Below are 13,105 nucleotides of genomic sequence, written 5' to 3' on the forward strand. Positions count from 1 at the left end.
TGTAACGCATCAGCATCAGACACGTAACGCGGTCTAGACGGCGGTATTTTTTCGAACCCCGCGGTTCAATCGTTCACCTAAAAAGTGAATCAGTTATGCGCCTTTCCTTTCCTCAAAACCAAGAGAGTGGTCAGACGACGAATAAATTTGACAGACTAGTTGCCAGTCTAGCATAATTCGCAGTCCAGACCCTCCGCTGGATCTGAGGAAAGGAAAGACGCATAACTTGCTCACTTTGCCGGTGAACACGAACGCCAACAAAAATCAGGTCAGCTCCGGCCGCGGCAGCTTGTTTCAAAACCAAATGTGATCAAACGGACCTGCTCTAGTTCCTGTTGCCCACCGTGCTCCTGTTGTAGGTTAAGCGCACCATAACCTTCGCTTTTTTTTTTCTTGGGGGGGAGCTGTGCTCGTGACGTATGTCTTCGCGAATATAAAACAAATGGTTGGCTACTGCTCAGTGCCAGCAGTAACATGCCTGTTGAGAATATAAACCAATGCACTTTCTGGTGCCTCGGGTGCCACTCGAGTTTTCCTGAAAATGTGGAATGCCATGCGCGTGTCAAGAGCGCTGTGGAAGCCTGTTGTCCTCGATTACTCTATTCTGCACCGGTCACGGACAGCGATTTTTATTCGTTGCATATTGCAATCACTCAGTTCAGCCCCTGGGCGCGGCCGGGCAGCCACCATTGACCTTTAGCGCAACCACGTGACGTGACGTCACGACAGCCGGAGGAAAAGCTGGGCCCCAACTCGTGCGGTCGCGCGCGGCCGCAGCCACCACCTGACTCCCGCTCCTCCCGCTAGGGGCGCTGCGCCGGCGCCTGACATCACGGAGGAAAAGCTGGGCCCCAACTCGCGCGGTCGCGCGAGGCCGCAGCCACCACCTGACTCCCGCTCCTCCCGCTAGGGGCGCTGCGCTATGAAAATCGAGTGCCGCCAAGCAATACCTCGCCCTCAAAAAAAAAAAAAGACCGCGCAATATGCAACGCATTCTTGGCTTAACCAAGCTAAGCCTGGCCATTTTTACTCTGTTCACGTAACTTGACTTGCTCCATTCATGCAAGCCTCTATACTTCAGTGACTGCAGGGATATCGCGAATCTTGCAAGGGTTGACAGGGACCGATGAAGGGCACAGAACAGCCAGCCCTCCAGTCTGACTTAGTCAAGTTTAGTCAAGTGTTCAAGTTCCTGCTCGACTTCGATTAACTTTTCGCGTGGCATATTTGAGAGGGCCGACCGCAGCCTTTTGCATCCTGCATCCGTCGTGGAGCGGCCGCGTGCGGTAATGGACTGCGGGAACGGAAGCCGCAGTGTGTAGGCCACGGAAACGCTCCTCAATAGGCCACCTGCGCACACACCACGAGAGAGCGGACAAGAGAGGGGAAAAGAGAGCGTATCATGATACCCTTGCAGCGGTACAGCCCCTCAGCAGGGCTTGAAAGGGTATCGGTTCGCTCTGAAGACTGCGAACATCGGTCTTGCGTAGAATGCATTTCACGGTCAGCGTTGGCGGGCACCCCCTCTGCCTGTTTACAGTGCATCCCGCGTTCTTGTCCCGTTCCGGCCAGGAGGAAAGCGAAGGGGCGGCGCTGAGGTCTTTGCTTGCTCCGCGCAGCAGGAGGGCTTGTAGCAGCGCGTGAACGACGGCGCGGGTGCACTGGCCAGCGGCTCCGACCAGCTCCTGTCCTCGGCGTCCGAGAGGCCTCGAAAGGAGAACAGGGAGGCCAACATCTGATACCCAGGAAACACAAGGGCATTCAGGCCATCCACGAGCAGTGCCGCGGTGCCGTCGCGGGCTCGCCCTGCTCCGTGGCACCGGTGAGCGGAAGCGGGCTTTCTTTGCCGAGCGTCTCGTCCTCATGAAAGCTGAAGCCTTCGCGCCGAGCTCTACTCAAGGAGCCCTTAAAGGGAGCAACAGAGGTGGCCGCGGCTGGCGGGCCTCTCCGAGTCACGGCCGCGAAAAATATGATATGGCACGAAGGAACAAATCTGCTCTTTGGTAGTTTCGCTGAGTCGGGCTACGTACCCTTTGGTGCTTTGACTAATACCCTCTACTTGGGTAGGATCTCCCAGCACCGGAACAGAATGAGAGATGAGTTGGTGACGAATACAGACAAGACTAAAACGTGCCATAACGTGTACATCTGTCCTAATGAACCCGGAAGCCACCCCTGGCATGTACTCGCATCTGTGCTTTGCTTTTGTACCTTTTTTAGTTTCTTATTGCTCCTGATTCGACAGTCTATGGATAATCTAACTTCTATATTGAGAGCCAGCGGCTGTAGCAAGTAACAAAAAATTAAGGGACGATCAGACATCTGATGCAGAAGGAGCAGGATTTACCCACAAAGCATTAATGAATGGTTTTACTCTAAGTCGACACTTCACACACGTGAAAGAATATTTCTGAAATGTGAAGGTGGGCGGCGGTGGGTCTAGGGTGGCGATGGGTGGAGGGACAGCCTCCTCGCTGGGGGGTGGTGGAGGGGAGGTTGCTGGTGGGTGGTGCTTCTGGAGGGCAGCTGGCTTTCCCATGCACTCTGTCTTTGAATTCAATTTCGCCGTCGGTTTCTGGTTCCGCTGCTGCGTGGGCTTCTAGAATCCTTGTTAAGGGTGGATATAGGTGGGTTGGTGAATGTTGGCCTTGCTGAAGGGTAAAAAAAACAGGCAGGCGGGCAGGCTTTTTCGCATTGTGATACTGGTAGTGCTCGCGCAATAAACCGAGGAAATACTAAAAACGGCTGGCGAAGACACCGCGTGCCGCAGTTATAGCCGTTCAGTACTTCTTCCAGCGTCCACGCGCGCATACGGAGCAAGAAGCCCCTGTCACACATCGAGCTTTCATGTAGACGAATGGCTACAGTAAATGAATGAAATCGCATTCGCGCAAGTATTTTATTAGCGTACTACAGTGTGCAAAGGGCGCTCGAAGCATGATCATCATCATCATCATCATCATCATCATCATCATCATCATCATCATCATCAGACTAACTACGCCCACTGCAAGACAAGGCCCTTACCTTTATCCCTATGATTAACCCGTTATTGTGCTGCCTGTGGAAACCTTATCCCGGCAGACTTCCTAATCTCATTCACCCACCTGACCTCCTGCCGCGCTCTGCTATGCTTGCCTTCTTTAAACAGAAAGGAGAAAAAGAGAGTCAGCTACCCTCTAGCGAACTCCCTTGCACAAAAGGGAGTGCCCTAGAGGGCTTGTACTTCCTTTTCACTCCCGTATATATAGACGTATACGCGTTTACAGTGTAAAAGACCAATAACCGTAACAATAATGGTTCTGGTAGCAGAGACCAGTCTCTGCTACGGCAGTATAGCAGTGTATCGCTCCCTTTGGTAGTGTCGCCGAGTCGCTACCATGTAATGCACACCGTGTGCGCGCGCGCGTGCGTGCGTGTGTGTGTGTGTGTGTGTGTGTGTGTGTGTGTGTGTGTGTGTGTGTGTGTGTGTGTGTGTGTGTGTGTGTGCGTGTGTGTGTGTGTGTGTGTGTGTGTGCGCGCGTGCGTGCGTGTGTGTGTGTGTGTGTGTGTGTGTGTGTGTGTGTGTGTGTGTGTGTGTGTGTGTGTGTGTGTGTGTGTGTGTGTGTGTGTGTGTGTGTGTGTGTGTGTGTGTGTGTGTGTGTGTGTGTGTGTGTGTGTGTGTGTGTGTGTGTGCGTGTGTGTGTGTGTGTGTGTGTGTGTGCGCGCGTGCGTGCGTGTGTGTGTGTGTGTGTGTGTGTGTGTGTGCGTGTGTGTGTGTGTGTGTGTGTGTGTGTGTGCGTGTGTGTGTGTGTGTGTGTGTGTGTGTGTGTGTGTGTGTGTGTGTGTGTGTGTGTGTGTGTGTGTGCGTGCGTGTGTGTGTGCGTGTGTGTGTGTGTGTGTGTGTGTGTGTGTGTGTGTGTGTGTGTGTGTGTGTGTGTGTGTGTGTGTGTGTGTGTGTGTGTGTGTGTGTGTGTGTGTGTGTGTGTGTGTGTGTGTGTGTGTGTGTGTGTGTGTGTGTGTGTGTGTGTGTGTGTGTGTGTGTGTGTGTGTGTGTGTGTGTGTGTGTGTGTGTGTGTGTGTGTGTGTGTGTGTGTGTGTGTGTGTGTGTGTGTGTGTGTGTGTGTGTGTGTGTGTGTGTGTGTGTGTGTGTGTGTGTGTGTGTGTGTGTGTGTGTGTGTGTGTGTGTGTGTGTTGAGCGTATTCTTTTCTACGGGCAAGTATTTTGATGGCCATTATATAGGTCAAAAGCGGATGCGTGTTGGATATGTAAGGCAGTGCTGACGGAAGCGGCGGATGATGTTCTCGTCGTGTAAAGCGGTAGTCCAAGACGGTTCCCAGGACAATGTTTTAGTGTTGGTGGCATTAGAAGCCGGGGCCAAAATGCGTCTTGAGTCGTAAAATTATCCCGTTAGCTGGAAGGAACCGACGCCACCAGACCGGATCATTCTCACTGGCAGGAGCAAAGTGACGTCACCAGACGGAAGCGTTACGACTGGCTAGAGGGAAGTGACGTCACCGGAGTGGAAGTGACATCGTTACCGTAAAGCATCAACAGCTGCTAGCGCTAACACATTGCCAACTGCGATGGGTTGGGGGCATTCCCACATGCAGTGTACGAAGGTGGCCTTGGTCGCCTCACATGTTGAGCATAGTGGGAGGGTCAATGTAGGGTGATAGCGATGAAGAAGGTAAGGTGAGATATAGCAATTTGTCTGCAGTTGCTGCCAGGCTGCACTGCATTTTGATTGGTTTGGTTTGGTTTATGGGGGTTTAACGTCCCAAAGTGACTCACGCTATGAGGGACGCCGTAGTGAAGGGCTCCGGAAATTTCGACCACCTGGGGTTCTTTAACGTGCGCGGACATCGCACAGCACACGGGCCTCTAGAATTTCGCTCCCATCGAAATTCAACCGCCGCGGCCGGGATCGAACCCGCGTCTTTCGGGCCGGCCGCCGAGCGCCATAACCACTCAGCCACCGCGGCGGCTGCACTGTATTTTGAATCTAGCGTATCGTGATGTAGAGGGAGGGTGAAGTGGCTGTTTTTTTGTAATGAGTGGTGATTTGGTGATATGCGAGTAGAACCCGCGAGGTTTCCTGCGTGGGTTTGGGTGTGCGATCCTCCGGGGCCCGGAGGGATAGTTTTCGAGCCAGTGCATGAACGCGCTGATTACCGGGGATCGAGGCATGCCCAGGAATCCACGTGAGGGTTAGCTTTTGGGTAAGCGTGTGTCCTGATGCGAGACTGCGTCGGGTGGCTGGTGTGATAATGCTTCGCTGATACACCTGCGCTTCTTGCTTTGAATACTGTGTAGGGCTTCGTGGTCTTGTAAACACGTTTTTTTTTGTTTATTGACTTTCGATCATCGTGGCGGATATTAAATTGTTTTTCCTCTTCATGTAACAAGCCCTATTTGGATTGGTGTTATGCTCGAATGGTTAAAAAAAAACTGCACGTTTTCTGCCAACAGTGTGGAGGAGGTGACCTCAATCTCAGTACCTTCGTCGCACGGCAACCTAAACAATGAATACACAATTAATGATTCACCGCTTCTGAGAAAGTTTATTCAGACGTGCAAGTACTGTGATGTTGGTGGTTATTAAGCAGCAAAACGTCGATCTTGTCGCTGCTAAGTATATCTAGATGGCCAGGCGGAATTGCTGACTCCGCAGAGGAAACCCCCGTTGGCTGGCGAGAAAGTCGCAGTCGTTGATCAGAGGGTGGTAACGGGATGTTGTGATGCCATGAAGTTTCGGTTACTAACAACGAAGACGCCACCGCAAATCCTCGATTAGTGAAATAAGCATGCATGGTTTGGCTGCTGACGTTAAGTCTTCCTATCCGCAGAGTCTTGCCTGCCCCATCGGATCCCTGGTGGCGGGACCGAAGGACTTCATCGAAAAGTAAGCTGCTCTCCTTCGTTTTTCCGAATTATCCAAGATGCCTCTTATCAGATAAGAGCGTGATAACCAGTATCAGGGAGCTTTAAGCACGCTATCAGTGGTGTGTAGTGTGTGAACGGGCTCACGCATTTGAGTGTGGCGTGCCCAACTGCAGCACAACCGGTTTGGACATGACAACAAGAAGTTTTGGATGTAAGAATATAAAACTTAGCCGTATGCGACAAAAACCGGTAGGTGTAAAGAGTAAATGAACTGCAGCAGCCCTTTCGCTTCGACAAATCACAATGCCGCCTTTGTACAGCCAACGGTCAACTGTCGTAACTAGACCCTCAGATGACGAAAAGGACCCTGTAAGGCCGCGCTTCATCAACGCGCATATATTTTTATTCCTTTAGCTTGTGGTCACTGCGGGCCTCCAATCTACGCTTCCCCCCCCCCCCACCCGCGCCCCCCCTTACCCCCGCAAGCAGTGGCAAAGGCACAGGAGGCACTTGCTGCTTGACAGCACCACTGTGACGGCCGAGGACACCTGGCGCCAAGAAAGCATGCGAGGCGCGAACAACGAGCACGTGGGGCCGCTTGGTCTTAGGCAGCATTCCCACGGCGGCAGAATGCGAATCACCTCGCATTCCGTGATGGGCCCCTTTTTTTTTCTTTTTTTGGCATTCTCGATGGCACCGAAGCGTCGCGGTTCTCCGCCGTCTGACATTCCTGCGGCGAGCCAGTGGGTCAGTGAGCCCGCCAATTAGCTAAAAAGAAACGCTTCATCCTTTGAGAGGCGACGCGCGGGTGCGGCAGGGAAAGGGAAAACATCAAGTGCTAAGGCCGAGAACTCCCCTCGGGGAGAGGGTTTTCAAATGTTTTCTGTATGTGTTTCTTTTTCTTTATAGCCAAGCCCCGGGCTCGAGGTTGGGCCCAACCTTCAGTGGCTGTGGCTACCTCCATTGGTTATCGAAGCTTAGGGCGGGCCTCGATATATGACCGCCCTAATTTCTTTGTTTGCAAAAGCTTTAAAATTGCATGTAATATCATTGGAGGGCAGTCTTGTCTAGTTGAGCTAGAGGCTCCGTGCAGTGGCACGTAATTCTACAGACCTAGACTCTAACGTCGGGTCGATGAGTAAGGTCTTGTCGAGTTTCTCTGTGTGAGAATTGTCTTTGTCAGTTACAGCTTGACCGTCTGTGTGACTCCACTTATAACGCAGTTTGCCCTTGTACATCCTGTGAATATATTATCTCTTTGACCTTCATCTGCACATCTACCTTCATCACCGCCGAACAACAACGTTTGGAAGGGTCTGCACCCTTCCGAAGAACCCAACGGACCATCAAAAAATTATTTACCCCTGTATTTAAAAACAAACGCAACATACTATCGTGTTGCCGGGAGGACTACGGAGCATAATATCTGTGTTTGGCCCGGAGCCCATTATACATGCACTTTCTTCAACTGTGCGCGGAGACAGTAGCAATGTTTTCTCTAAGCGCAGGCTGTAGCTTGTAGCTCTGGCAATCGATTATACATAGATATCAGATCTTTTATTATTCTGTAAACGTACACCTGTGCGTCCTTGTGATTGCCTCTGTGGAAGAATGTTCAGGTTTGCTTTTTCTAGGGTATATAAATTTATATAAATATAAAATTAAGTGACAGGGAAAAAGAAGCTGGCTGTCTCTTTGTCTAGTTATAAACATGATGGCATGCACAGGGCCTCATGGTGCTGCACTTAAAAGGAAAACTGTGTTATGGGCCGCCTAGCGTACGCTATATGCAAGACAGCAGCCCCAACGAAAGGTCGTATACTGCTGTAGTTGTTCTCTGCCGAAATGGGGCAGATCCCTGATGGGAGACGAGCAAGCGTTTTGTGCAGAGTCTCAAAGCAAGAGAAGATTGCATACCGGTAGATTGCGAAACTTCATTGAAGAGTCACCTTAGGAGATTAGTAAAGAAGTTTTCTTTATAATAGTAAAGGATGTGGAATGGGCTATCAGGGCTATGCTCTGCCCTAGGCCCTCCGTATAGCATTGCCGGGAAGTGTTAGGTGTTGACCATGCGATGTTAAAAATTTGAAAATTACCTCACTGCTCGACCGGCGGGTCTTGGAATAGAGGCCAGCAGTACTTGACATTCTTCGGTTCCTAACCTGATCTCCCATTATGGACGAATTTCCGTAGGTGCAGCGAGACCCTGTCACATTATGGCTGACATCTACCAAATGACAATGGCATTTGACTCGACGGTATTAACAAATGAAATGCCATCTCGCGGGCTATACACGCAGTAGGCAGAGCCTACCTGTAGGGCATTTCACGCAAGATTGTCCCTGTCGTGTCTTTTGGCCAAGAGTGTGAGCACTTGTCCGTGAGCGTAGCGCCCGCGGTTCCTAGAAGATAATCACCAACACCTAACTTTTGAAGCGAAAAGCTTCACTACGCTAGGTAAAGCAGTCGTCGCGTAGGCCGGATACCTTGAACGACCTTCAGCTTAACCACGTTAGCCGTGTATGACCAACGTGGTACAGTTACGGTGTCGAACCGCTGACCCCTGACCTTGACCTATGACCTTCAGTTGACCTCTGACCTTTGACATTTGGTGACTTTTGGGTTGACCTTCGTCCTTAAGGACATCCAAAAGGTGATATGAAGCCACGTGATGACATCCGATGGGGGTGTCATAAGACCATGCGATACCACGTCATAGCCACGTGGTCATATGGGTATATACAGAAGGACTGTCGCGAGCGTATAGTGGAGCTGCCATGGACGAGCCTCAGACGCTTAGCGAGCGGCCTTGCTTATCGTTGAATTCCAGGGTTAGCCAAGTTAAGCCACTGCCATTTTTTTCTCCCGTGTTCGGTCGCGCCGATTGCAGGGTGGCCCGTGTGCGCAAGTGCCTGGGCGAAGGCATGCGACAGGCGGAGATCATCGCCACTGCCGGTCTCGTCTTGCTGCGGACCATCGTGCCCCGGCTTCACGAGGGCCACGAGAAGACGCAGAGGCTGGCCAGGGGTATGTGAATGTTCCTAGTCTGTGTCTGCGTAGTCTGTCACCTATATCTGCCCACTTGTCCGCCATTTTGTCTTTCCGTCTTTCAGTCTTCATGCCTGCTTGACGTCCGATTCCCTCTACTGCTTGTGTCCGTATGTCTGTCTTTTCATGCCTCTCCGCCCTGCCCTTTGTTGGCACTCCTTCCAGATGCAGGTTCTCTGAGTGAGTTCGCAAATTTATTGAGGAAGCATGCTCAGCGCTTAAAATACATACAGTTTTTAACGCGTATGCACTGTATGGCTATGTTCGCGGTTTCATGTCATCACGAGCTTGTCATCAAGATAACGTTCGAGCGAATTGAGTTACAACAAAAAGAACGGTTGCATTAGATAGAGCATAAAAAAATGTCGCATGGGAAATCATGAGGTGAATGTGGGGTATTCAATTAATTAGAGCTAAAAATGTTCAAAATGTAGGTGGGGCCGGAGCAAAAGTGGCGCCAAATTTGAAAACACCGGAAGTGGGTGAGCTAAAGCGTGGCGCAAAATGTGAAGAACCGGAAGTGTGGACGGAGCGCAGCCTGAGTAAAGAGCAGAGAGTGGAAACGAGGGAGAAAGAGAGGCGAGGAGGCGTCAATGCTTACGCATTACTCCAATGCAGGTGCCGCAGTGATCTCTTTTTTTTTTTTGCAGAATAGCCTCATCTTTCTAGTTTACACGATGATGAAAAACTTAAATCGGAACATACTTGCACGCTGCACCAAGAACAGTCTTGGTAAAAAAGTATTCAGGCCAAAGGCTGGCACATAATTTGAAGCCATCAGGGTGCAATTAAAGATCAAAGGGCCTTGAAAAGCTAGCAGAGGCTTTCTTCTCGTGATAAAGAAGCTTTCTGCTTGAGTTGTGCTTTGAATGATCCTCTACAAAGAAAACTCTTGGGGCATACATTTGGCGAGAATTGAACGCTGTGGCCTGAAGACTTTTGGCGGATGGTGTATCTACTCCTACCGAGCAGCAACGCATTGCATATTACAGTGAAGTAAAAAAAAATGACCTTAGCCTTTACAGAAGGATGCAGTGCGGAGACATGCGCCTTAAATATTCACGGCCAAAATATATGCCAGCCTTTTGAGCTTCTTCGCGCTCATTGTAGACTTGCACTGGTGGCGACAGGTACAGCCCTGCCTGTCATAAAAAAATAAGTTGTGTGCAGTCTGCTGTGTCAACCACGCAAACTGTGAGTATTTAAATCACAACACATCTGCCTGCATGTTTCCTCCAGGCGTCAGTCTGAAGGACAACGCCTACATCAGCATCGACCTGGACACCATGCAGACCAACATGGCACTTTGTCGACCCGAGTCGCCTATCGCCGTTTACATTCTGCGAGCGGCTCAACAAGGTTGCACTCGACTGTGTTTTTCTTCGTATTTTGTTTCTTGCTGGCCCTGTCTTTCATCCTGGCATAATTACTTTACCGTATTAGGGAAATACCGAGGACAAACTAAAGTCGTCCTGTATCGATAGATTCCCGCATTCCAATGGCAAACACACCGTTTTCACTGAAAATGGATATTTTACAAGCCATAAGAGGTCGAAAATTAAACACAGGTGGCGCCATCTCCGGCCGGTTTTGCATGTTAACTGCGTGCGTCGACACAATTCTTGGTACGCGGATTAAGGAGGCTAGCCTACAGCGGGTGATTGATTGAAAACATCTTTATTTACAGCATATTCGTAGAACAGGTCGGTGGACCGCCTGGTCCGGTAGTCCACTGGTTGTTGCTGCTGCGCTGGCCCTCCCCACCAGCCAGTGCTGACGGTCAGGAACATCGCTGAGCGGAAAAGCCTCCCACTGCTCGTCTGAGGGGTTTGGAATGGGGTCAATTATGGGATTAAACTGGCATGTCCACACCATGTGGTAGAGGTTAGCTACCTCTCCGCAGTGTGGCCACTGCGGAGAGTATAGTGTAGGGTACCACTGATGTAACTTAGCTGGAAATATGTGTTGGTTTGCAGTCTCCTAAGGGTGTTCTCTTCTAACTTATTGAGGGATTTATGTAGTATTTGGTACTCCTTCCTGACTGTTCTGTGTGGCGCGAGTTTGTCAGCATAGACCGCTAAATCTATTAGGTCGCAGCACCCTTCGTGGTCATCAGGGGGAGGCGCCCGGTATAGAAGAGTTCATTCATGCCTGTGAACGGCTTCGTTTCCTTCTGGTAGTTCCAGGAGACCGTGAAACCAGAGGGCTGAGGCTTGGCAGGGTGGATGCATAATCAGCAATGACAACCCTGACCTGTGAATTAATCCGTTACTGAAGTTGCGACAGGCGTTCTGGGAATCAGTGAGCACAACGGCGCTGGGGTTAGATGCTACAGCTAATGCAATAGCTGCTTCCTCTGTGTGAGTGGGGTTGGATGTTTTCATCGAGGCGCAGTTCACCATCGATCCTGAAGGCGTTGAGACCACAATAGTCATTACCCCATTCTTTGGTCCTGTGGCGTCCACGTAAAGGGTGTTAGGTCGCTCGTCCCATTTCTTCTGCAGGGCTTCCCCTCTTCCCCTCTTGCTTTTCTCCTTTCAATGTTATATGCGGGATGCCTATTTCGCTCAATGGGGTGCACGTTGATGCGTATCCTCACATCGCGTGATACCTATTCCCTTTGGTCTATCGCATAGGGCAGGTTAATATAGATCTTTTCAAGCAGATCTCTTCCTGGTTTTGTGAGTGCGAGTATATTGAGTTGTCAGAGCCATTTTGGTTCCCACATCTCTTTGAGGGTATTATATACTCCTAGAGCCACGAGCTTTGCCGTTGGCGTGGAGTTTGGTAGCCCAAGTGCCGTCTTGTAGGCTTTCCTGATTAGCGTCTCCAACTTTTCAATTTCCGACCTCAAGATGGTAAGGAAGCCTACAGCGGAATTCACTTGAGCTGGTTATCACGGAGTTCTTTTCTGTGCAAACATCACGAATTTGAATAAGCGGCGGGAAATTTTACTGCGTTAGCAGTATAGCCCTGTTTTGCTCTACTCAAACGTTCCGTAAGAGCCGCTCGTACAGAAGTATGGAAATGTGGAGTCTATAAGATAAAGAAAACTATGTGGAAATCATATCTTGTTTGTACGGAGTAAATAAGCATTTTAAATTATTTCCATGCGATTTTCATACAGTGTACATGACAGTGAGGAGTCCGTAGTTTTTCATAGTACTTCTATTTATTTCATAACGACTCCATATGGTCCATACTGACTCCACAAAACTTCTTATGGAAACGTATGGAATTATGAAACTCGTCATATGGAAAATTTCCGAAGGTTGGCGAAGAACCCTTGGTCTATGTGTGTGCCCGAAACCTCCACCCTATCAAGGTGCCTCCTCCAGTAAAATGCATCTGGTAAACTGCGTCCGGTAAAATGCATCTTCCACGTATGAGCCACAACCCACCTCACCCTCCAGATGCTCCACCCAATGCCCCACCCATCCACCTACACCTACGAGAAGCCCGCGCAGCAGCGGATTGAAAAAGCGACGGTGTAATCAGATTCAAAGACGCAGTGGGAAGGCTATCAATGCAAAAGAGAAATAGCTTAACATGGTTCGGAAACACAGCTTCACATGGTACAGCGTCCGTTCTCCTCTATTTGTCTGCTTGTGTTGACCTTCAAGACACTCACAATCTGGGGCTTTAACTGGACTCCCGAATAAAATTTTTGACCTGACCTGATAATGAAATCAATCTGATAACTGGCCCATTTCCGTAGCTTTGTCTTTTTCCTCCGCCAGGTGACTGAGCGTGAATATGAGGACCCGCAGCAGGCCATCATCGTGAAGATGCTCCCGATCATCTCGAGCCAGGCGCGCGCCGTGCTCTACAACGACGTGAACGCTGACGACGTGGACGCAGACGTTGTCAAGATACGCTACGTGATCGACGAACTGTGCCGCTCGGTCGATGCCTAGGCGCATAGAATCTGCTCGTAGGATTCGTATACGAAACGGAACACGCAATCCAATTAGGAACTCGTGTACAGTCCTTGAAGTAAACATGGCGAAAGAGGAAACTGAATTGCATTTTGGCTTTGTCGTTGTTTTTGGGGTTTTCACGAGGACCAAAGCTTGCCACAAGCTGCCGCCGCGCACATAGTATGCGCGTGAAACACAGCAGTAAACGCCAAAAAAAAAAATGGTCATAGCCAAAACAAAGATGGCGCTAGGACCTCTTGTAAAAGTGATC

The 13,105-nt window shown here is 50.1% G+C and overlaps 1 protein-coding gene across 1 annotated transcript; it reads left to right on the forward strand.

Annotated features, from left to right (window-relative positions):
* Window positions 1-5,787: 5,787 nt before the first annotated feature.
* LOC144118228 (uncharacterized) lies at window positions 5,788-12,831 on the forward strand. Its single transcript, XM_077651267.1, has 4 exons — window positions 5,788-5,885; window positions 8,757-8,893; window positions 10,154-10,215; window positions 12,655-12,831. The coding sequence occupies exons 1-4, from the start codon at window positions 5,788-5,790 to the stop codon at window positions 12,829-12,831; spliced, it is 474 nt and encodes a 157-aa protein (XP_077507393.1).
* The last annotated feature ends 274 nt before the right edge of the window (window positions 12,832-13,105 follow it).

The sequence above is a fragment of the Amblyomma americanum genome, chromosome 1, assembly GCF_052857255.1.
Source record: "Amblyomma americanum isolate KBUSLIRL-KWMA chromosome 1, ASM5285725v1, whole genome shotgun sequence".
Lineage (NCBI taxonomy): Eukaryota > Metazoa > Arthropoda > Arachnida > Ixodida > Ixodidae > Amblyomma > Amblyomma americanum.